This window comes from Microtus oregoni, unplaced genomic scaffold, assembly GCF_018167655.1.
Source record: "Microtus oregoni isolate MIOR12 unplaced genomic scaffold, Mior012 000105F_ref0000443, whole genome shotgun sequence".
Taxonomy (NCBI): domain Eukaryota; kingdom Metazoa; phylum Chordata; class Mammalia; order Rodentia; family Cricetidae; genus Microtus; species Microtus oregoni.
In genome coordinates, this window is record NW_024544720.1 from 2840947 (window position 1) to 2867593 (window position 26647).

A 26647-nucleotide genomic window follows, 5' to 3' on the forward strand; every position below is an offset into this window, starting at 1 on the left:
TATTAGACCATTAAGGTGCCTTAGGCAGGCAAGGTAAAACAGCACAAAGCTTTACAGAATTAAACAAAGGTAGCATAAACAAAAGTAACACATCTTTACATAATTAAACAAACATAACACATCTTTGCCTAAAGTAATATTCCATAACATAAACAAATGTAACACATCTTTACATAGCTAAAGTATATTTCACAACATTCATTAACTTTGTTTTGTTTTAGACCCAAGCCCTAAAGTCACAATTGCCTTGCCTCAGCTTCTCCAGTGCTAACATTTCACACAGGTAATCAGCATGTCTAGTATGATTTCACTAACTTTTATAGTAAAGATATGGTAGATAAAGTAAGGAAACTACAGAAGGTAAAATTGTGATAAAAAGAGACAATATAATAAAAAATATTCTCTTAGATAATAATGCTTACTTATACTCTTAACCACAGAAGTGAAGTTTTGATCTAAAACAAATTTGTATAAGCATTATTTAAAACTAATCATAGAAAATATTCATGTAATTGACACTTACCATACATGGCAACAGACTTTGCCTCTTCTATAGACTGGTGTTTGTCAGTTAAACGCGCTTTAGTTACTTTGTGTTCATTTACTTCTTGTTCCAACCTCTGTTGTAAAGACTTGAGCTTGTAGTTCAAATCTATCTCTAAATTATTCTTTTCCTAAAAAATAAAAATGAGAGTCATGGAAAATGACAAACTGTGCAAGAGGCACACATTAAATCTTACATTCCTCAGCATTTCACAGATCCACTGCTGACACTAGGTGATAGATATCTTTAGCAGAGCTTTTGGGGTAGTCAGTAGTGCAACTTACTATTAATTTTTGTATTTCTTCAGTGCAATGCTAAGTTTTCTGTCCCATGATTTGCCTGAGTGTGGTAGTCTGTCATAATCATGTACCCTGAATTTGGTTTACTTAAAAGACAGGGTTAACAAGTATCTTTAAATAATCAGGATACAGCTTTCTAAATTTCTGTTTCGAAAAACCAAAACAAAAAAACCCAACCAAACAAAAAAACCCAAAAAGAAAAAACCATACTCAGGGATAGAAAACATACCAAAACAGCAGCTTTTGAATCATTTCCAAGGAAACAGTGAAAGTGAGACCTACATCTGTAAAGTAATTTATTTGATCCTCTCTCCTCAGCAAAGTACTTAGTAGTGAAACTGATAAAATTCTAAATAAATGCAGGGGCCAGCAAGATGGCACTGCTGGATAAAGACACTTACCACTAAGCCTGAGGACCCTAGTTATATCCTTAAAAGCCATACGCAAAAGATGGAACTGACCCTCCCCCATTAACTGTCCTGACTCGACAAATGAGTCATGAAGCATGATCTTACAAGAAGGAGGTGAGGATAGAGGGAGGGAGAGATAGGGGGTGGTGCACAAGCCAATTACTTTGATCTTACATGGAATAAATACACGATCCAGTCCTTTATTTTTTCTCTTCATATGATTTAACATACAAAGGATTAATACCTATCTCTTACCCATGTACAAAGGAACTAGGAACAATTTCTTTTTAAATGTGCATTGGTGTTTGCCTGCATGTTACATTGGTGTGAGGGTGTCAGATCCCCTGGAACTGGAGTTATAGGCAATTATGAGTTGCCATATAGGTGCTAGGAATTGAACCTGGGTCCTCTGAAAGAGTAGCCAGTGCTCTTAACTAGTAAGTCATCTCTCTAGCCCTAGGAACAATTTTCTTGTTAAAAGCTATTTCCAAATCAAAGTATTGTGATTATCTATTAAGCATCCAACGCTTTTTAGGGTACAAACAAGAATATGGTAGCAAGATGACAAATAATCACACATACATTCCCATATACCAAGAACCAACCACATAATAAACTATAAACACTACAAATGAATGCTATAAACTATCTTATAACCTTTGACAACCACAATATAATATAATTAGGACTGTAAGTCACTCACCTTTTCAGAATGATTGAGCATGTCTTGAGCCTCTTTTCTTTCTCCTTCCACTCTTTCAAGATTATGTTTGAGATGCTTCACCTCCTCTTGTAAAGATGTTATTCGTGCTATGAAAAGGAAAAAGGTTAAAAAGTAAAACTTAATGGTATTATAAATAAGAACTGTGATGTTTTTGGGGGAGTGAGGAATGTAGAGGACTTCTGGGTGCTTGTTCATGTTCAGTTTTGAATTTTTAGTTTATAAGTATTTTGTATGCATCAGTGTTGTACCCCAATTGTGTTGCAGTGCCCATAGAGGCCAGAAGGGGGAGTTGTGTCTACTGGGACTGGAGTTAGAGACCCAAGTCCTTTAAATGAGCAGCAAGTGCTGTTAATTGCTGAACTATCTCTCTAGCCCAGTGGTTCTCAACCTTCATAATGCTGCAATCCTTTAATACAGTCCTTCATGTTGTGGTGACCCCCAATCATAAAACTATTTTCATTGCTACTTCATAATTAAAGTTTTGCTACTCTTATGAACCATAATGTAAATTTGTGTTTTTCTATTGTCTTAGGCAACCCACATAAAATGGTTGTTCGATCCTTCATAAGAGTTGTTCGACCCTCAAAGAGATCACAAACCATAGGCTGAGAACCGCTGGCCTAGAAAGACTTTTAACCAAGGAAGAGCAAGGCTTATTCACTAAAAACTAAAGTGCATTGTTAACCCAGGTCCAGAGGAGGATGATTCTAATTTCACCCAATCAGTAAACTGAGGCAAGGTTGTTTGGGTTCAGCAGTTCAAGAAGGGCTACATAACCAGACCTTGTCTCAAAACCAAATGAAACACAAAACACAATAAAACTTCAAAACAATGATAAATATAAATGGAAATAGACTGTGTTCATAGATTGGAAGTCCTATGAGATGACAATATTTAAAACAATCAACAAAGACATGTGGCCCTATTAAAATTCCAAAAGTATGTTCTGCATAAATAGAAAAGCTAACTAATTATGAACTGCAAGGAACAGCTAAAATAATCCTGTGGAAGAACAGTAACAAACCCCCAAATTTCAAAACCTGCTATAAAACTACAGTGCTCCAAACATGTGGTGCTGGCATATGGCTGAAGTACATATCAACAAAACAGACTTGAGAAAACAGAAATGAAGCCTTACGCTGCGGGGGAAGTAAGGGGTAGTGAGAGAGAACTGAGCGCCTATGTGCCAGGTACACATCTGTGTGCCGTGCAGGTGAAGGGTAGGGGTCATGAGTTGATACCAGGTACTTCCTCAATTCCTTCTCTACCTTACTTTCTTAAAACACATCTCTTACTGAACTTTTGCAGTTCATTTATTTTATTTCAGCTACAATGGCTGGCCAGTGAGCCCTTGGATATCTGCTTCTCTCTGCTCATGCTAGCACTAAGGTTACAGAAATGTACTTCTGCACCTAGTGCTTACATGGGTACTAGAGATCCTAACGCAGGTACTTTACCCACTGCCCATTGTGCTGCCTCCCCAGACAAATCCATTCATTTATTCATTTGTTGTTGTTGTTGTTTTTCAAAACAGGGTTTCTCTGTAGCTTTGGAACCTGTCCTGGAACTTGCTCTTGTAGACCAGGCTGTCCTCGAACTCATAGAGATCCACCTACCTCTGCCTCCTGAGTGCTGGGATTAAAGGTGTGCGCCACCACTGCCCGACACCCATTCATTTATTAAAGATAATTTTCCCCCTTTCTTTTTCATTCATTCGATTTTTTTCCAGTCCAAGGGATTAGACCTAGGGCCTTATGCATGAACATGAGGCAACTACTCAACTACATTTCAATCACAGACAATCAATATTTAATAAAAACACCAAAGTGATTTTAAAAGGAAGGAACAGGAACTAAGAAATATGTTCTAGACTCCACATGTAAACATGTATACACACTCCCCTTCCTCTCACGACACATACACAAAAACCAACCACTTAGACAAATGATGCTGAAACAACTAGGCATCAGATGCTGAACATCATTACTCATTAGGAGCTAAAAATGAAAACTGAAGTAATATGACTTCATATCTAGTGTTAACAACGTGGAAAAATAAGAATACCAATTCCTTGACATAGGAAAATGAAATGGTTCAGCCACTGCAGAAAACAGTTTAGCAGTCTCACAAAAGTTAAGCAAGGAATTATTACATGACCCAGCAATTTCACACCTAAATATACATCCAAAGGAACACAGATGGCAAATACAGTTGTAAGTTAATGTTTGTTCACAACACTGTTATTTACAATAACAAAAGGTGAAAGCAATCTGAAGGTCTACCAACAGGAGAATGGATATAAAAGCTGTAGCAGTAACATACAAAAGACCTTTAATGAGATACTAATACATGTTACAAACATTAAAACAACATTACACTACAGAAAAGAAGCCTCATGCAAAAAAAAATCACATATTACATGATGCCTACAGAAAATATAAAGTAAATTCAGATCAGAGATAAAAAAAAATCAGTGGCTTCTGGTGATTAGACAGAAGTGGAAAAGAGAAGGACAGTTTAATGAATGAAATGTGATTAGAAGTTAATGAAGAAATTTTGGAACTAGTTAGAGGAGACAGTTGTACAACCTTCTGAAAACAATGATGGGCACTGTTTTGTAAATGCCTAAGAAAATGAAGAACTGGGCAGCCACCAGTGGCTAAAAATTAAAAAAAAAAAGTCAGACGTCATGTGCTTCCTTGTATTTAACTATTATTAAGTTTCTTGTTCAAGCCCTACCTAAGAAAAACGTGAGTCACTGGATCTAAATCCCAATGTCCAGTACTGTGAGTGTGGGACAACACATTAAATTATGTCAGTGGGTGAAGTCAGCAAATTCAGAATGGGATATCTCAACACTCAAGAGGTGGAGGCAGGCTTCTCACGCCATCACATACTGAGATGGTTTCAGGCAAAACAAAAATAAAAATGGGATTACGTCACGAGTAAAGAATGACCACAAAATAAGCAATGAAAAGGACAAGCATATAATCATACTATAAATTTTTCTTAACTTTCACTAATATCTAAAAGATTCTGTTAAAAAAAATCCAATTAATAGCTGGGCAGTGGTGACGCAAGCCTTTAATCCGGGTACTCAGAAGGCAGAGGCAGGTAATCTCTGAATTCAAAGCCAGATGATCTATAATAGCTAGTTCCAGGACAGTTAGGACTGTTACACAGAGAAACCCTGTCTTGAAAAACAAACAAACAAACAAACGAACAAACAAAAAAAAAAAAACCAAACCAACCAAACAAAATAAACCAAAAATTAAAACAACAACAAAAGCATTAAGAAAAACTTGGCATAAACAAATTTGAAGCTTTCTCGGTAACTATGAAGAGGCTCCTTTCTAGGTTATATTTGAACCTATTTGAAGCCAGGTGCCTGAGAGATAAAACTGCACAGCTCTCCTTATCTATGAGTCAATGGAAGCTCCTAATTTCCATTTTTGTAGTCCCCAACACTGACTTGACCTCTCTCCATAGAATTAAGTCCCATGGTATCCAAAATATGTTTCCTTCCATGATGAAGGTTAAAACATACTCCCCCTGATCCTCCAGTCTTTCCTAACAGGCCTGACAATTCTCAAGTGTGTCCTTTGTGTAGGTAGAGTGGGTGTTGCTATTGAACATCAACAAATATCAGGAAAATATAAGTAAAGGCAGACATCTTTAGAAAACAAATCAAATGGTATTTACGTTTTAAAACTGTTCCTTTTATTAACTGTTAGTTATGTTTGGTCTGCTTTTTAGTTCCACAAAGAATGCTAATAACTCGAATACCAACCTTTCCTAGTACCCTTTTTTTTCCCTACAAGGGGTCTTGTTTCCACAACTGAGGAATTCCTTAGATTTAGCAGTGATAACCCTCCGCGTGCATTAGGCAAATTGCAAATAAGACTTAAAATATAGGCAAGTTTTTCAACCAATATTCAAAAACTTGGCTATAAAAATTACTTCACAGAAACAACTCACAAAGGATCACAAATACAGACACTATGCCAATTTATAGACTATAACACTTCAAACTTTACCAAATCATTTCCTATTAGAGCAATGATATAAAAAATGCCTTATACTAAAAAGTGGCTACATTAGTTAGGTGGTGGTAGTGCACACCTTTAAACCCAGTGCGCCCAGGAGGAAGAGGCAAGCAGATCTCTGAGAGGTCAAGGACAGCATAATCTACAGAGTAAGTTCCAAGACAGTCAAGGGCACAAAAAGAAACCATCTCGAAAAATCAAAAAAAACAAAAGTGGCTAAATTAAACACTTCATAGGTTTTTAAACACAAGTTAAAGAACAGGACTGGAATTATAGTTTACGTGGTAATTAGTATTACTAAAACCCCAGGTTTGATCCCTAGCCTGCAAATAATTAAAAACAAAATTTAAAGATAAAAAGTGAAGGGTAGACTGAACCAGTGACCGGGGCAACAGCAGGCGTCAGTGAACTCCACGAGAGCAGGAGTGGATCCAGACCAGGGTCATTTGCGGAAGTAGAACTGGCCCAGTGACCTAGGCCTGAGTGCGCCTGAGAAAGCAAGCTCCACAGGAGCAGGACCGGAATCAGTGGCGGGACATTTACAGACACAACGAAGCCGGCAACCTGGGCAAGAGCAGACCTGAGACAGCAAAATCCACAAGAGCAGGTACAGGGGGACAACCGCTGAGCAAGTGAGCCAGAGCCAGAGAAAGCTGCAGGTCTGAACCTGAATCCGGGACCTTCAGGAGAGTCGACCTAAGGCAGGACCCCTGTGGGTCTGGGCGTGAATCTGGGACCTCCAAGAGAGTAGGCAGGAACCAGAGATCTTTGCGGGTCCAGGTGTGAGTCTTGGTCCTCAGAGGGAGTAGGCCTGAGCCATGACCTCTGTGGGTCCAAGTGTAGGTCTGGAATGTCAAGAGAATAGTCAGGAACCAGAAACCTCTGTGGGTCCGAGCATGAGTCTGGACCTCAGAGGGAATAAGTCTGAGCCAGGTCCTCTCTAGGTCTGCGCGCACCCAAGCCTGGGAACTCTGAGGGAGTAGACCAGAGCCAGAGTCCTTTACAGGACCAACCACAAACCAGGGACCTCTGCGGGAATGGATTCAGACCAGGACGTTTACAGAGACAGGTCTGAGCCCATAACCTAGGCTAGATCTAGCAGGTCTAACAGAGCTGAGCACAGCCCGGGAGAGCTGAGTGACGTCCAGGAACACTGAGTGACCAACGGGGTAACTAGAACCATGGCACTAACTGCACTATGAGGAACAACCATCTGAGCCTTGGATTCACTGGCACCTAGATTAATCAAAAGAATCACAGACAGCCCCAATCACACCTATTAGAGGAAAAGATGAGTAGAAAAGGTAAGAACACATGCAACACCACAAAGAGCAACACGACACCAGTAAAACCTAAAGACCCTACAACAGCAAGACTTGAACAACCAAATATAGATAAAGTGTAGAAAATGACCTTAAAAAATAACTTCAGGAAAATGTTTGAAACTCTTAAAAAGGAAACGAGAAATTCCCTCAAAGAAATGGAGGAAAAGACAATTAGAAGACATCAGGAAATCCCTTAAAGAAAACAAAGAAAAAGCAAGCAAACAGATGAAATAAACGATTCATTAGACTTGAAAACTGAAATAAAGAAAATACAAGCTGAGGAAATTATAGAAACAGAAACCATGAGAAAACGATCAGGACCACAAACACAAGCATGAACAGCAGGATACAAGAGATGGAAGAAAGACTCTCAAGTGTTGAAGATACAATAGAAAAAATAGACTCGTCAGTCAAGGAAAACATTAAATCTAACAAAAGCTTAACCCAAAATATCCAGGAAATATGGGACAAACCTAAGAATAACAGGTATAGAAGAAGGAGAAGTTCAACTCAAGATGGGTGGTGGTGGCACACACCTTTAACCCCAGCATTCGGGAGGCAGAGACAAGCAGATCTCTGTGAGTTCCAGAACAGGTTCCAAAGCTACAAGGAAATCCTGTCTCAAAAAATCAAAAAAAAAAAAAAAAAAAAGAAAGAAAGAAGAAAGAAGCAGCTCAACTCAAAATCACAGAAAATATATTTAACAAAAATCACAGAAGGAAACTTTCCCAATCTAAAGAAAGATATGCCTATGAAGTTACAAGAAGCTTACAAAATGCCAAACTGGATCAAAAAAATAAAAAAGGTCCCTTCGCCACATAATAATCAAAACAATAAACATACAGAATAAAGAAAGATTATTAAGAGCTGCAAAGGAAAAAGGCCAAGTAACATATAAAGGCATGAAAGACCTGGATAAATCCAGACCCTTCTAGCAGAAAGAGTAGAGCCAAAAAAATCTAGCACAGAGAGAAGAACCAAAAAGCTAGGTTAATCGGTTCAGTGACTCTGTTCCAGGAACTGGCTGACTATAAAGTTAGATTATAATCTTGAGAAACAGGGAGTTACCCCCTTGTGATTATCACTGGTATTTTCGGAATTTACCACTGACGCCCTCCCTGCCCCCTTTGGATTACTAGGTTGTGGTTTTTTTCCCCTTAAATACCCCTTCTCCCAGCTACTCGAGTCGAACTCTCTACCCCCGTGTGGGAAATGAGTTTTAGGCCCAGTGCACTGGTCCCTGTCCTGTCAATAAACCTCCTGTGATTGCAGCAAGGACTGTCTCTCGTGAGTTCATGGGTGGTCGTGTTATCCTGAGACTTGAATGAGAGTCTCCCCACTCCGGGGGTCTTTCAGGCAGACCTATCAGAATTACACCTGGCTTCTCATTGGAGACAATGAAAACTAGAAGGCTGTAATCAAGCATTATCCAGACATTAAGAGAACACAGAAGCCAGAACAGACTATTATACCTAGTGAAACGTTCAATACCATAGAAGGACAAAACAAGATTAAACCATGACAAAACAAGATTTAACCAATACCTAGCCACAAACACAGCCCTATACAAAATACTGGAAGGAAAACTCCAACCCAAAGAAGTTGGCTACAAAAACACAGACAATTGATGATCTCAGAGCAGAAAATCCCACAAAAGGGGAAAACAAAATAACATCATCAACAACAAAAACTAAATTAACAGGAGATAGCAATCACTGGTCATTAATATCCCTTAATGTAAATGGACTCAACTCACCTATAAAAAGGCACAGGCTAACAGAATGGGTTAAAAAAACCCAAAATCTATCCCTCTGCTGCATACAAGAAACACACCTCAACCTCAAAGACAGACATTGCATCAAAGTAAAGGGTTGGGTAAAAAATTTCCAATCAAATGGACCTAAGAAACAAGCTGATGTAGCTATCCTTATATCTAACAAAATAGACTTCAAACTAAAATCAATCAAGAAACAAAGAATGACATTTCATATTAATCACAGGAAAAACCCATCAAGAGGAAATCTCAATACTGAACATCTATGCCCCAAATACAAGGGCACCCTCATATGTAAAAGAAACACTTCTAAAGCTTAAATCACACATTAAAACCCACACAATAATAGTGGGAGACTTCTACACCCCACTCACACCACTGGACAAGTTAGTCAGACGAAATATTAACAGAGAAATAAGGGAACTAACAGATGTTATGACTCAAATGGATTTAACAGACATCTATAGAATATTCCATCCAAACAGAAAAGAATATACCTTCTTCTTAGCACCTCATGAAACGTTCTCAAAAATTTAACACATACTCAGTAACAAAACAAACTTCAACAAATACAAAAAAAAATTGGAATAACCCCATGTATCTTATCAGATCACCGTGGTTTAAAACTAGAAGTCAATAGCAATACTAATTCCAGAAAACCCACAAACACAAGGAAATTAAACAATGCTCACCTGAATCATCAATGGGTCAAGAAAGAAATAAAAGGAGAAACTGAAGGCTTTCTAAAATTCAATGAAAGTGATCACACAACATACCCAAATTTATGGAACACAATGAAAGTAGTGTTAAGAGGCAAGTTCATAGCAGTAAATGCTTACATAAAGAAGCCGGAAAAATCCCACATGCGCCAATTAACAGAATATTTGAAAACTTTAGAACAAAAAGAAGCAAATTTAACCAAGAGAACTAGACTGCAGGAAATAATCAAATTGAGAGTTGAATCAACAAAATAGAAACAAAGAAAACAATACAAAGAATCAATGAGACAAAGAGTTGGTTCTTAGAGAAAAATCAACAAAACAGACAAACCTTTATCCAAACTAACCAAAAGGCAGAGAGAGAATATCCAAATTAGCAAAATCAGAAATGAAAAGGGGGACATGACAATAGACACAGAGGAAATACAGAGAATCATCAGATCATATTTTGAAAACCTGTACTCCACAAAATTGAAAAACTTAAAGGAAATGGACAACTTTCTGGATAAATATCACTTACCAAAATTAAATCAAGACCAGATAAACAAATTAAACAGACTTATAACTGCTAAAGAAATAGAAATAGTCATCAAAAGTCTCCCAACCAAAAAAAGCCCAGCATCAGATGGTTTCAGCTCAGAATTGTACAAGACTTTCAAACAAGAACTAATACCAATACTCCTCAAATTATTCCACACAATAGAAACAGAGGGAACACTGCCAAACTCTTTTTATGAGGCTACAATTACCCTGATATCAAAACTACAGAAAAGACTTAATAAAGAAAGAGGATTACAGACCAATCTCACTCACAAACATTAATTCAAAAATACTAAATAAAATACTAGCAAATCGAATCCAAGAACACATCAGAACCATCATCCACCATGATCAAGTCGGTTTCATCCCAGAGGCACAGGGATGGTTCAATGTACGAAAATCTGTCAACATAATCCACTATATAAACAAGCTGAAAAATAAAAATCATCTCATTAGATGCCAAAAAAGATTTCAACAAAATACAACATCCCTTCATGATAAAGGTCCTGGAGAGAGCAGAGATACACGGAACATACCTAAACATAATAAAGACAATATACAGCAAGCCAATAGCCAACAGCCAACATCCAACTAAATGGAGAGAAATTCCCAGCGAATCCACTGAAATGAGGAACAAGACAAGGTTGTCCACTCTCTATTCAATATAGTTCTTGAGGACCTACTCAGAGCAGTAAGACACCAAAAGGAGGTCAAGGAAAAACAAATGGGAAAAGAAGTCAAACTCTCACTATTTGCTGCTTGATGTGGGAGTGTCATATATCAATCTGTTGATTTCATTGGTTAAGCAATAAAGAAACTGCTTTGGCCTTGATAGGTTAAAACATAGGTGGGAGGAGTAAACAGAACAGAATGCTGGGAGAAAGAAGCTGAGTCAAGGAGTCGCCATGATTCTCCCACTCCAGGCAGACGCAGGTTAAGATCATTCCTGGTAAGCCAGATGTTGAGCTACATAGATTATTAGAAATGGGCTAGTCCAGGTGCGAGAGTTAGCTGAGAAAAGGCTAGATATAATGGGCCAAGCGGTGTTTAAAAGAATACAGTTTCCGTGTAATTATTTCGGGGCATAAGCTAGAGCTAGCCATGTGGGCAGCTGGGTGCCGGGGACGCAGCCCGCCGCTCCTATTTCAACAGCTGCTGATATATGATGGCTTACATAAGTGATCCCAAAAATTCTACCAAGGAACTTCTACAACCCATAAACACTTAGTCATATAGCAGGATATAAGATTAACTCAAAAAAGTCAGTAGCACTCCTGTACACAGATGATAAATGGGCTGAGGAAATCAGAGAAACATCACCCTTCACAACTGCCACAAAATACAGAAAATATCCCAGAGTAAATAACCAAACAAGTGGAAGACTTGTATGACAAGAACTTTAAATCTTTGAAGAAAAAAACTGAAGAAGACACCAGAGAGTTGAAAGATCTCCCATGCTCGTGAGTAGGCAGAATTAACATAGTAAAAATGGCAATCTTACCAAAAGCAATCTACAGATTCTACGCAATGCTCATCAAAATCCCAATAAATTTCTTCACAGACCTTGAAAGAAATGTATTATGATGGGGGAGTGTCATATATAATCTGTTGATTTCATTGGTTAAGCAATAAAGAAACTGCTTGGCCCTCATAGGTTAAAACATAGGTGGGTGGAGTAAACAGAACAGAATGCTGGGAGAAAGAAGCTGAGTCAAGGAGTCGCCATGATTCTCCCACTCCAGGCAGACTCAGGTTAAGATCATTCCTGGTAAGCCAGCTCGTGGGCTAAACAGATTATAAGAAATGGGCTAGTCCAGGTGTGAGAGTTAGCCTAAAAGAGGCTAGATATAATGGGCCAAGCGGTGTTTAAAAGAATAGTTTCCGTGTAATTATTTCGGGTAAAGCTAGCCGTGGGGGCAGCCGGGTGCCGGGGACGCAGCCCGCCGCTCCTACTACAACAGTATTAGACTTCATATGGAATAGCAAAAAAAAACAAAAACAAAAAACAAAAAAACGCAGAATAGCCAAAACAATCCTGTACAATAAAAGAACTTCTGGAGGCATCACAATGCCTGACTTCAAACTCTACTACAGAGCTACAAGTACTGAAAACAGTCTGGTATTGGCATAAGAACAGACAGGAGAACAAATGGAACCAAATCAAAGACCCGGATATTAATCCAGACACCTTCGAACACCTGATTTTTGACAAAGAAGCAAAAAAATATCAAATGGAAAAAAGAAAGCATATTTAACAAATGGTGCTGACATAACTGGATATCAACATGTAGAAAAATGAAAATAGGCCAGGCGGTGGTGGCTCACGCCTTTAATCCCAGTACTTGCGAGGCAGGAGGATCTCTGTGAGTTCGAGGCCAGCCTGGTCTACAAGAGCTAGTTCCAGGACTGGCTCCAAAGCAACACAGAGAAACCCTGTCTCAAATAAATAAATAAATAAAAAGAATGAAAATAGATCAATATCTATTACCATGCACAAAACTCAAATCCAAATGGATCAAAGATCTCAACATAAAGCCAGCTACACTGAACTTTACAGAAGAGAAAGTGGGAAGTAAACTTGAAGACACAGGAGACCACTTCCTAAATATAACCCCAGTAGCACAGACACTGAGAGAAATAATTAATAAATAGGACCTCCTGAAACTGAAAAGCTTCTGTAAACAAGACAAAATGACAGCTTACAGAATGGGAAAAGATGTTCACTAACCTCACATCAGATAGAGGTCTGAGCTCCAAAATATACCAGGAACTCAAGAAATGGACATCAAAAGAACACATAATCTAATAAAAAAAAAATGGAGTATAGACCTACACAGAGAACTCTCAACAGAGAAATCTAAAATGGCTAAAAGACATTTAAGGAAATGTTCAATGTCCTTAGTCATCAGAGAAATGCAAATCAAAACAACTCTGAGATTCCATCTTATACCTGTAAGAATGGCCAAGATCAAAAACACTGATGACAACTTATGCTGGAGAGGTTGTGGGGAAAAGGGAACACTTCTGCATTGCTGGTGGGAATGCAAGCTGGTACAACCCCTTTGGATGTCAGTGTGGCAGTTTCTCAGAAAGTTAGGAAACAACCTTCTCAAGACCCAAAAATACCACTTTTAGGTATATATCCAAAGGATGCTCAATCGTGCCACAAGGACATGTGCTCAACTATGTTCAGAGCAGCACTGTTTGTCATTGCCAGGACCTGGAAACAACCTAAATGCCCTTCGACCAAAGAATGGATAAGGAAAATGTGGTACATTTACCCAATGGAGTAGTACACAGCAGAAAAAAATAAAGGCATCTTGAATCTTGTAGGCAAATGGATGGACCTAGCAAACATCATTTTGAGTGAGGTAATCCAGACCCAGGAAGATAATTTTCACATGTACTCACTTATAAGTGGTTTTTAAACATAAAGCAAAGAAAACCAGCCCACAAATCGCAATCCCAGAGAACCTAGACAACAGTGAGGACTCTAAGAGAGACTTAAATAAATCTAATCTACATGGGAAGGAAAAAGACAAGATCTCCTGAGTAAACTGGGAGCATGGGGACCTTGGGAAAGGGTTGAAGGGGAGGGTATAGGAAGGGACGGGAGCAGAGAAAAATGTAGAGCTCAATAAAAATCAGTTTAAAAAAAAGTGAAGGGTGAAAACTGATTTCTACTTGTATGAGGAGCATGGAGTGTCAAGTTCCCAGGAACAGAAAGTAAGATGGTGGCTATAGAGCACTGCAGGGAGGAAGGAATGAGTGTTACTGTGTAATAAGTAATTACTATAGGATGATAAAAATGGTCTGGAGATTTGTGGACAGATGTACAGTAATGTTGAATGTATTTAATGAAACTGAAATATACACTTAAAAATGCTTAAAATGGGAGCTGATGAGATGGCTTTTTTGGTAAAGGCTTACCACGTAAGCCTAACTACCTGAGTTCAATGCCGAGAAACCAAGTTAAGGTAGAGAGAATGAGCTATCTCTACCAAGTTTTCTCTGACCACCCCACCAATATGTACCCCATGGCAACACACAGCTCTGCCTATCATGCATCACACAGATCACAATAATAATAAAATAAAACAAAAACTTAAAATGGTAAATTTTATGTGCCATATACTTTACATGAGAAAAAGTATTACCTTGAAGGTCTCCAATCATTTCAGAATCATGCCCTCTGTCTCTTCGCTCAGCTTCCAATATAGCTTGCAGCTGGTAGTAATCTTTGTCTGCTTGTGACTTGGAATTCTCTAAAATTCTGTTTCTCTCTTGTAATTCTCTGTTCAGGGACTCTAGTTGACTAATTGACTTGCTCATCTCTGTGTGACTCTTCCTTAATCTTACAGCTGTGTCTGATTCTGTCCTAAGTAAGTCATTGGCTTCTTCTAACTATTAAAAAAGAAAGAATTTTGACCAAACATGATCATGTTTCTTTTAATTAACTATGATTTTAAAAAGACCCCACTGAAGAACTTACCTGTTTCTGTAACTGTGCCAACTTTTCGTTAGCAAGCTGTGAGCTCTGACTCACTTTCCGTAAGTCTTCCAACTGGTCCTTTAGTGTGGAGACTAGAAAGTCAAAGAGTATGTAGATATGACATGCTTTTATTAAAAAAGAATTTTTTTTTTAAAAAAATGAAATTTATTCTTGGACGACAACAATCAGTGAAATCAGGTCCATTCCCACTCCCCAAATCACATTCTATCTTACAAGTTTTTATATTCTAAATCCATCAAAAAATAGAGCATTGCCAGGCAGTGGTGATACACATCTCTAATCCCAGTACTTGGCGGCTCTGTGAATTCAGGGCAGCCTGGTCTACAGAGCTAGACTCACAACAACCAGGGAGACACAAAGAAACCCTGTCTTGAAAAACAAACAAAAAACAACAAGCAAAACTGAATTTTATAATACAGAGTAAGACAGCTTTGATTCTGTTATTATAGCATTCTAGATTCTTTTATGGCCTTCATGTGACCAATCTACTGGTGCAAAAATTCAAAATTCCTTTTGCTGAGTGCCCTGGCCTTTGCTTTGAGATTTGATTTACCATGCCCTGCTGGCTCTTCTCAAACACAAGAGCTCAAGTGACTCTCCCTCCTGCCTTAACCCCCTGAGTGCTGGTATATAGGAATGTACCACCACATTCAGTTATAAAGGTAGTTTTTTATTTGTTGTTGAGCAGTAAAGTTACTTGAATAATTCAGTATTTTTAAAATGGCGAAAAATCAAAACATAGTAAATAGTATAACAAGGATTCTTCCCTGTTTCTTCTTCCTTAACTGGCTCTTCTCCCAGAACTACTATTAGTTTCTGCCTTCTTAGGACACTCTATGAATCAATAATCTAAGATGGAACTAAATATATCATACACATGTTTTCACATGTATATCTATGGAAATACATATTTAATGACATGATTTATTTTCTTCTGTTAAGCTAATAATTCAATATCTTTATATCACTGAGTATATTACATTTTTATCAATCCCATGTGAAGAGCCTTATGTATACATCATATATACATATAAGTACATTTATAAAATAAATTAGAAATAAATCATTGTTATCAAATTGCTTAATAAACTTCTAGTTCAGGGGTAGTGTTTGCCTAGATAGTCAAGCATTTTTCTTTTTTCTTTCTTTCTTTCTTTTTTTTTTTTTTGATTTTCGAGACAGGGTTTCTCTGTAGCTTTTTTTGGAGCCTGTCCTGGAACTAGCTTTTGTAGAGCAGGCTGGCCTCGAACTCACAGAGATCCGCCTGCCTCTGCCTCCCGAGTGCTGGGATTAAAGGCGTGCGCCACCACTGCCCGGCCTAGTCAAGCATTTTTTCAAAAAAAAAAAAAATTTACCTTCATTTTCTACATTTCTTCTCTTCTCATTTTCTTGTTCCACTTTTCTTTGATACTCATTAATTCTATGTTGTAGCAACATCTTTTCTTTCTCAATTTGAGACACTGTAGATTCTAGATTTCTTCTTTGATTCCCCTAAAATTATAATGAGAACAGTTACAATTGCAAACAATACTGATAGTCTGCTCTTTAAAAATATTTCAGATGAAACCTTAAGATGCAATTTTTGCTTAAAATCAGATTGCATATTCTATCCTTTCCCGTTGTGGCTACAGTATACGTGTGGATGTAATAGCTATCAGGTCCCTTCCTCTATTGTTTCTCCACGAGTCATGTGAGATATGGTCTCTCACTGAGACTATGGCTCATCTGTCTCTGCACTGCTTTACCAAACTAAGGGTACAGTCATGCTCAGCCACATCCTGAGTCTCATGCAGTACACTGTAATGACAGCTTTGCAGTAACAGATAAAGCATGTATCTTACAAAAACGTGAGACTCTCCTACTTGATCTAGACACAGATCATCTTCTGTGTCTAAACTACCATCAACAGCATCACCACTGTTGGCAGTTTTCATTGCTTTGTTTTTACATTTAAGACTTGGCATCAGAATATTCTGCTTTACTAGGTGCTTTTCTAGATTTTCCCATCTATAAGCAACCACTAACTTTTATGTAAGATATTATCAGAAAGATTTGTAGAGGTGATATAGATCTCCATTTTTCCAGTTCTAAGATTTTGCAATTTTAACTTTAAACTCATTGTGTGTGTGAAGGTTAGAGGGCAACTCTTAGAAATCTACTTCCTCCTGCCACCTTATAGGATGTAGGGTGGTACTCAGGTTATTAGGTCTACATACAAGAGCCTCTGCCTACTGAGCCACACATGGATAATCTCAGCAAGCAGGAGATTGCGGTAAGATTATAAGCACGAGTCATCACCTTTACATTTACGTTTAAACCTACAATTAAGTTAGTGGTCACAAGGCATGACACATTAAGGTTCAGATCTTTCTTGGCTTACAATTACTCCAATACTGTTTGTTTAAAGAACTCCTACTCCACTGAAATGCTTTTGCAACTTTGTCAAAGGTTAGTGGGCCATAACTTTGAGGGTTTATTTCTGTTCTTCATTCTGTTTTCCTGATAGTCTTCAGTCAGTATCATGCAATTTTGATCAGGTTTTTTTTTTTTTTTTTTTTTTGAGACAGGGTTTCTCTGTGAAATTCACTATACAGACTAGGCTGTCCTTGTCCTAACAGAGATCTGCCTGCCTCTGCCTTCCAAGTGCTGGGATTAAGGCATGCACAACCACTGCCTGGCCAGTTTTGATCACTTACAGTTACCATTTTTCTAAACAAACCATTGTGTCTCCTGCATAAAACATCTCTACAGGCTTAGCTCTTCCTTTCTGATCTTTTTTTGGTTATATGATTTATTGTCCTGACTCTAACTTCTAGTACTGGCTAAATAATGATGAGAACTGATGTGTTTTTGCTATCACAGACTTTAAGGGAAGCATGTACTCTTTTATAATTAGGTATGAAGCAAAATGAACTATATGTTAAATATATGCTGTTTATCAACTTGAGTTTCTAACTCATTTTTACCATGGATACTGCATTTTAGTTAATGCTTTTTCTGTATCAACTGGTAAGATCATTTGGTTTTTCTTCTTTAGACTATTAATATAGTGAATTACACTGATTGTTTAAAATATTAAATGAATGTTACATTTCTGAAATAAACTATAGTCAGATATATTATCTTTTTATGTGCTGCTGAGATCTATGTTAATGTTTTGCTAAGGACTTACATTTGTGGGTGATAGTGTTCCCTAGTTTTCTCTGTAGACTATGATTTGGTACAAGGTTATCAGTCTAACAAAATAAATTAGGAAGTGTTCTTATATGGAGGTGTTTTCATTTAAACTTGGCAGAATTCTCTAGTAAAGTTACTGGGTCACTGAGATCACATTTTTGTGGGGGTGGGAAGTCTTAAAATCATGGGTTCACTTTCCTTACTGTTATACACCAATAATGAAATTACCTATTTTACACTGTGTGACTTATGGCATGTTGGGTGTTTTGCAATAACTTAATTCATTTAAACAACATGTTTAGAATTGTTAACATCATTCCTTACACTTGCTTTCATTCATGATGATGGTTCTGTTTTCCCTTTGTCATTCTTGCTAGATGTTTGCCAATTTTGTGGATTTTTTCAAACAAGTTCTTTTGTTCCATCTATTTTCTTCACTGTCATTTCCAATTGCACGGACCTCAGCTTTTATCCTTTTCACTGCTTCTGTTACGATTAGTCATTAGCGACTTTTCTTTTAGTATAAACATGTATGCTATAATCTTCTCCTTAGGTACTGTGTTAACTGCATCTCACAAATTTTGATTTTGTATTTTGACTTCATTATGTAAGCTTTTCAATAATGAAAAGCTTCAACCTTTTTTTAAACATAACAGCTCAAAAAATTAACATTCCAATGTATTTTTCATCCCCCTTCGGAGTGTCTCTTTTCATCATTTAACTTCCATGTGTTTATTTTTCCTGCTGACTGTTACTCATTCTGACTTGATTACATTTTGGTCAGGACATTCTGATTCTTTTAAGCTTACTTTATGGCTCTGTATAGATCTGTCTTGGCATGTGGTCCTTAACCCCTTGAAAAGAATGTATATTCTGCCACAACTGAATAGATGTTGTTAATGATGTAGTTGTATTCTATAAAGTCTGCTCTTGAATTTTGAGGCTGGTGGAGGGGAGACCCATAGTATTTGTACTATTTATTTTATTTTCTGAGACAGAGTCTAATGTGTTTCAGGCTAGTCCTGAACTTGCCAACATCTGAAGATGACCTTAAACTTTTTGTTCCTCAGCTTCCATTTCCCAAGTATTAGGATTATATACTTGTGCTACCATTCCTGTATGAGGTCCTGAGGACTGAACTCATGCTACATAAGCACTCTATAAACTGATGTACAGCCTCGGTCCCACATCCTTGTGGTTTTTCTTGGGAATCAAATACCCCCAAGAGGTGTAGGTTTCTTCACATTTTCAAGATCTCTTCACATTTGTTTTACATTTAATGTATAGAAGTTTTAGCTATACTTGGTGGTAAGAAGAGGGAAGAGTTTTGCCTCTCTTAAGTAGGACTATGCTAATTTAAGAATTAAGACAGTCTCTCGATCTTGAATTCAGAAAGCTAAGTAACTTAAACCTAGTTCATCTGAATTTAGGACTGATTCTCTGAAACACTGAGAATGAAATATACAGTGCTAACCGAGACTAAGCTCATACTGACCTGCAGCTAATGGTAAAATGCTGTCCAAAATCTTTAGATGACTACATTTATATCCTAAGCCACAAGTTAAAGGGAAAAACACCACTAATAGATACATTTACCTCAGGAAAGAAAAATACAACAAAGAAATTTATCAAAGTTAAATCTTAAAAAAAAAGGAAATTATACACTAGAATTATAAAGATTATCTGTTTCTGCCTAGGAAAGTCATCACACACAGTACAAAATTTAACTAAATGTAAAAATCTATTATATATTTGCACACAAGTATCTAGTAGGAAATGCTGTTTCTCTGCTAATGGAACCAGGCTGGCAGGAAAAACATGAACACTTTTAAATCCAATTCTAAGCCCTCCTTGTTATGTGGTATCAAGTCTATATCAATCATTTTGAAATATTTCATATTTTCTTCTTAATCTGTCTCTTCTGACATAATTGCAGCTTCTATTTTTGATCTCTTGCTTCTTTTTTGCTTTTCAACTATCAAAAACCACAAAACTGAAATCTATGTACTAAAATTTCAACATGGTCATAGAATAAAGCTGTACAAAAAAACTAAACTATAATCTGTACTCTTGAACCTAGAGTCTAAGGTAAAATTTTAAAATTTTTATCTTAATTTTCTGGTTAAGTTTTGGGATCTCAAAATTTTCTTTAGAAATGATCATTGCGAAGGGGACAAAAAATACTTAGTAAACTAAAAAGTACCTCTTCATCCAATTCTTTCATTATCTTGTCTAGTTTTATGTTTGAAGTTCTGCAAAAACAAAAACAGTACAGATTATAAATACATTTACTTTCATTACCCAGTGTTATGTTAACACCCACATTCTTTTCTTTTTCACTTGATTTTCTTAAAAAATTTTTTCTCTCTCTCTGTGGAACAATAAATGTATTTTTTTAAAGGCATACATATTACTATGATTAAAAGAAACCAATTATATCAAAAAGAGTTACTTATTAATATACTAAATGGCATGGTGCAGTAGCAATAATTTAAAGTCGTGATGAATATAAGTGATATGCACAGATAATGCAGCAATAGTAATACTGGAAAACATCTTGACTCCTGTTGGCAAAAACTCATGGCTACTGTCTATTATCTGTAGACTGTTGCTTGGGGAAAAGAAAAAGTATACTCTGGAACCAGAAAGATGGGTCAGCAATAACAGTGCTTGCTTGCTTGCTGTATGCCTCATGATCTCAGCTGGGTTCCAGTCTAATATCCTTCACACACATAATTACCAAAAACATGTGCCTCTGCAATGATATATACAATATTAATAAATTGAAGGAAAATGGTTACTTTTTCTCCTCCGAGATCAAACTGTACATCTGTACTCTTGGGGAGAAAGTCTAAGGACCTCAGATTAAGAATTCTTCAACTACCAGGCAGTGGTGCTGCACGCTTTTAATCTCAGCACTCAAGAGGCAGAGGCAGGCAGATCTCTATAAATTGAGGCCAGCCTGGTCTACAGAGTGAGTTTCAGGACAGTCAAGGATACACAAAGAAACCTTAACTCAAAACCCACCACCACCCAAAAGTATTCATCAAGTTCTTAATACAATAATTGCTATCAAGTAAAAGTCAGTCATTCAATCTGCTGTAAAACATTAAGTAAATGATGAAAAAGCCACACAGCAAATAAGTGCACCAATGGACAATGCAGGCAAAATTCTGAGATCTACTCAAAGAGTATTAAAGCCACAATTTGTTTTCTTTGGCTCTAAGAATAGTTCTGACCTTCTAACACAGTGGGAATCAACCCGAGGGTCACAACCTCTTTGGGAGTCACATATCAGATATTCTTCATGTTAGATAGCCTTCATATAAGATATTTCCATAATGATTCATAATCATAGCAAATTATGAAGTAGCAATGAAATAATTTTATGATTGAGGGGGTCACCATAACATGAGAAAGTGTATCAAAGGGTCACAGCATTAGCAATGTTGAGAATCACTATTCTACACATCCTGTGTACGTATGTACTCATGTGAATGTCTCAAATTCCTCATTCTACACATTCAAAACTACTATATGGCTCCCTTCCATACTATTGCTTTTCTTCTAGAATGCCCAAGTACTATATATCAACAGGGAATTAGTATCCCTGACTCATGTTTTATAACCCATTAAGTAAAACATAAAAAAAGGCCAAGTATTGCCAAATACCTTGGGAGTTATTTTTAATCTGTAGGTGTGTATGTTTGTGGGTATGTGTGTGCAGGTGCACAGATGTGAAATTGACATCAGCTGTTTTCCTTGATTATGCACCATTTCTTTAATTAAAGGGAGTCTGGGAACTCAGAGTTTGTCAGTTTTTCCCAGACTAGGTAGCCAGCTTGCCCAAAAGATTTCAACTCTGCCATATCTATTGAGTATTGGGATTACAGGTAGTTGCCATGCCCACCTGGCCTAAATGTCAGTGGATGATGGATAACCATTTTTTACTTCTTTAGTGATTTTAGTGTATTTCTATCATACCACACGGTAAATTCCAAATCCCTTATCTGGTTTAAAAAAAAAGGGCCTTTAATATTCTGACCTTGCATACTCGCCTAAGCTTCTCTCTGGCACTCTTATCTAACAGCTCATCAGGTTCCCTTACAAGGCCTACACATAAGTATAATTCCTGGACTTTAATACTTCCTACTACTCTTGCTACTCGACTTTCCAGCTCTGGTCTTTATTTTTTTAAAATATTTATTTACTATGTATACAATGTTGTGTCTGTGTGTATGCCTGCAGGCCAGAAGAGGGCACCAGACCTCATTACAGATGGTTGTGAGCCACCATGTGGTTGCTGGGAATTGAACTCAGGACCTTTGGAAGAGCAGGCAATGCTCTTAACCTCTGAGCCAACTCTCCAGCCCAAAACATCCAATAAAGTAGGATAGGTATCTGCTGATTCAACCCTCATTTTTTTTTTTGGTCTTTTTTTTTTTTTTTAAGGCAGCAGACATGGTTGTATATAAAATCCAGGCTAGCCTTGAACTTGTGATCTTCCTGCTCTGCCTCCTCAGTGCTGGGATTACATATGTGGGCTATCAAACACTGCATACTTCTAATATGCTCCTGTATCATTTCTCCTAATTTACCATATACCATACTAATTCATAATTCTTCCGTTATGTTTACAAACTCCACACAAAGAGGGGCTATATCTTCTTTTATTTAGCACTACATTGTTGGTATACACATTATTTTGACACAAACTGAAATCTTTGTTGAATGAATGTAACTAAAATTATTTGAGTGCCTAAATAGGCTATTATTCTTAATCCTCTTCCTCAGCCTCCTAAAAGCTAGTTAATTAAACTGGTCATTTCCATTTCTTGAGGTTACAAATTTTTATATGATTTTTTTTTTGTTGTTGTTGTTGTTTTTGTTTTTTGAGGTGTGGGTTTCTCTGTAGCTTTGGAGCCTGACGTGGAACTAGCTCTTGCAGACCAGGTTGGCCTCAAACTCACAGCCTAGCTTTTATATGACTATTATTCACTCATGGCTATTCTCATTTTTTCCTCAAACCCAGTATCACCAACACCACCAGATACTTTTAAAAATTTCTTCGGTCATTTATTTATTTATTTTGGTTTTTTAGAGACAAGGTTTCTCTGTAGCTTTAGACAGCTTTAGCTGTTCTGGAACTAGCTCTTGTAGACCAGGCTGGCCTAGAACTCACAGAGATCCCCCTGCCTCTACCTCCCAAGTGCTGGGATTAAAGGTGTGCACCATCACCGTCTGGCTTAATTTCTTCAAATTTTAAAGACTTATTTTAAAATGTGTGTACAGGTATGCAAGGTGTTGCAGATGACCATGGAGTCCACGAGAAGGTGTTAGATTCCCTGAAGCTAGAGTTATAGGTGGTTGTGACCATTCCACACAGCTGCTGCAAGAGCAGTAAGCATTCTTCACTGTTGAGCCATCTTTACTGTCCCTGTTTTTTTTGTTTGTTTGTTTGTTTTTGCTGTAGAAACGTCTCAGTATTTATGTAAGTTTGTATCTATTCCTTTCCTCATTTCTATACTTTACTCTTAAAAACTCCTTCCAAATCCTGGCTTTAGTTGTTTTAAATTATACACTTAATTATATAATGTACCAGGAAAGATAGGGAAAGAAAATCTTAATTATTTCATATGCTTTCAACTTTTCCCAATTCCATTTACTGAACAGAATATGTTACAATTATATTTCACTTATTCAATAAGTCATAAAATGTAATTATAAAGTTATTATTTGTAGTTGACAAGTACCAACATGCTAGGTTATTTTAAAATACCTCAATTATTCTATTTCAGTGGCTCTCAACTTTCCTAAGGCTGTGACTCTTTCATACAGTTCCTCATGTTGTGGTGACCCCAACCCTAAAATTATTTTCATTGCTAGTTCTTAAATGTAATTTTGCTATTATTTCGAATTGTAATGTAAATATTCAATATGCAGGACAGCCTTAGTTGAACCCTGTGAAGGGCTGTTTGATCCCTAAAGAGTTGTCATTGACAAGATGAAAACCACTGCTCTGTATCATAAATAAATGTTATCAATAAAATTTGATTCAAACAGTAAAAAGAAAATCAACAAACTATGTTCTAGAAAATCCCAGGGGAAGTACAAAAATGAGTAATTTTAGCTTATAAGATTATTTTGCACTTCAGAAAGCCCTTTCAAGAAGCTAATTAAAACAGGAGGGAAACATAATGAACGAGGCAACTAAATGAATTAGAACTAAACACACTTTTTAATGCTACCACAGCAAATAGAGCTTAAATAGTCTAAAGAAAACATGCATGTAACTAACACCAAAACAGATGTTTTCTTCCTCTCCTTTTTTGTAGTCCTAGGGATCAAACCCAGGGTCATGTGTATGCTAAGTACCTACTCTACTGAAAATCTGCATTCCAAGCCATTAATATATATATATTACTTTCAATTCTAGCCAAGACACTTTTTATGGATGTGCATAAATAGAAACTTTTACATTAATCTTGTATATACCTCCATGTATTTATAGAGTATATGTTGTAAAGTATATACATAACTTCTAATGAGAACATCATTGAAGGACAGTCTCACCTGCACTTCTGCTCCATTTCATCTTTTAATTGCATTTCATTATGCAGTTGTTCTTCAAGCTTGTAGATTGTTTTCTGTAAACTTTCCTGCTTTAATTAAAAAAAAGTCCTTCATTCTATTAATGTTTAGAGAAATTAAAAGTAATACCTTTTGTTATTATTATATGGCTGTTTGAAATAGGATTATTTAGTTTAATCCTTTATCTTTCAATAATATTAATTGCTATTTTCTCAATATAATTGGACATAATGCATATATATCAATACACTGTATATTAGCCCAATATGAACATTTTTGTGTTTTATGTACCAGTTAATAATGTACAATGATCCAAAGACATAGGCACAAAATATTACAGTGTACTAATAATAATAGTGTAAACAGTGTTACAAAGAAGAGAAGTCACTTTTAATTTTAGCATGAATATACATCCTTTCAGATAGATATAACAGATCCCAAAATTAGCCTAAAGGAGAAGGAGATAGAAAAAAAGGCATTTTAGCAAGAATGAAGAGTCCAAAAGGAGAGAAGAAAACATTACATATGGTAATGGGAAAAAAATCAAGTATAGCACAAGACATCACAGAGGAATTAACTCATATCGAATTTGAAGAAGTAGGACATCCTCGTATCCACAATAAAACTTGAGAACCTAAATTTATATTTTGTGGCATAATATTGACAACCTAAAATAATATTCCAGGGCTACACTTTAGTTTATTAAGAAGTGCTTGCTATAAAAGCACTCACATAAGCAGCTGGACATGGTGGCACATGGTTGTAATCCCAGTACGAGACAGGGAGGAGACAATATGACACCTGAAGCTTCCTGGTCAGCTATCTCAGCCAATGAGTGAACTCTAGGATTAGTGAGGACCCTGAATCAAAGAATATGGTGGAGAACAACAGAGACAATACTGGATCTGATCTCTGCACGCACAAATGCAACAACACACACATACACACACACCCCAATTTTAGGAAAAGTATCCAGATAAGAAGATACTTGAAACCCGGGCCAGCTGGCCTTGGTGAGTTCCCGATAGAACATCCCCATTGTCTCAGTGTGTGGGTGTACCCCTCGCTGTCCTGAGTTCCTTGCTTGTGCTCTCTTTCCTTCTGCTCCTGATTTGGACCTTGAGATTTCAGTCCAGTGCTCCAATGTGGGTCTCTGTCTCTGTCTCCTTTCATCACCTGATGAAGGTTAATATTCAGGAGGATGCCTATATGTTTTTCTTTGGGTTCACCTTCTTATTTAGCTTCTCTAGGATCATGAATTATAGGCTCAATGTCCTTTATTTATGGCTAGAAACCAAATATGAGTGAGTACATTCCATGTTCCTCTTTTTGGGTCTGGCCCGGGTCTGAAAAAGCATGGGATAAAACCGGACTCGCTGAACATAGCGGACAATGAGGACTACTGAGAATTCAAGAACGATGGCAATGGGTTTTTGGTCCTACTGCATGTACTGGCTTTGTGGGAGCCTAGGCAGTTTGGATGCTCACCTTACTAGACCTGGACGGAGGTGGGCGGTCCTTGGACTTCCCACAGGGCAGGGAACCCTGATTGCTCTTTGGGCTGATGAGGGAGGGGGACTTGATCGGGGGAGGGGGAAGGAAATGGGAGGCGGTGGCAGGGAGGGGGCAGAAATCTTTAATAAATAAATAAATTAATTAAAAAAAAAGATACTTGAAATGATTCAGGCAAGAAAATGTGGATATATAGCAAAACCCTGACTCTAAGCATGAAGAAGAAAAAACAATCATGCCCATTAGCTAGAAGATAAATCTAGAAAACAATTCGAATAAAAAAGAATAGAGATACTACTACTATGAAAAGCAAGAAACCCAGAATATTGTCAGTGAAGGTTTGCACAGAAAAAGACCATGAATTTAGCTCTGGTCTAGTTTGATGTGTATGTCAAGTATCCAGAAGGAGAGAGATTTAGTTATGGAGCCAAGAGAAATAAAATGGGCATTCATGAGTTCCTATAGATACAAAC

General features: G+C 37.1%; 1 protein-coding gene across 2 annotated transcripts in view; it reads right to left on the minus strand.

The window, feature by feature from the left end:
- Positions 1 to 26647, minus strand: part of LOC121443343 (rho-associated protein kinase 1-like) — a 129092-nt gene that overhangs the window by 32524 nt on the left and 69921 nt on the right. Inside the window, exons 12-18 of one of the 2 annotated variants that reach the window (XM_041645072.1) lie at positions 24645 to 24730; positions 20275 to 20323; positions 16250 to 16385; positions 14874 to 14965; positions 14539 to 14785; positions 1957 to 2063; positions 524 to 674 (exon numbers count right to left, since the gene is read on the minus strand). In XM_041645072.1, coding sequence (XP_041501006.1) covers positions 524 to 674; positions 1957 to 2063; positions 14539 to 14785; positions 14874 to 14965; positions 16250 to 16385; positions 20275 to 20323; positions 24645 to 24730 — 868 coding nt within the window. Of the gene's footprint in view, positions 1 to 523; positions 675 to 1956; positions 2064 to 14538; positions 14786 to 14873; positions 14966 to 16249; positions 16386 to 20274; positions 20324 to 24644; positions 24734 to 26647 lie in introns of both variants that reach the window. The other variant, XM_041645071.1, reaches the window with a different exon arrangement.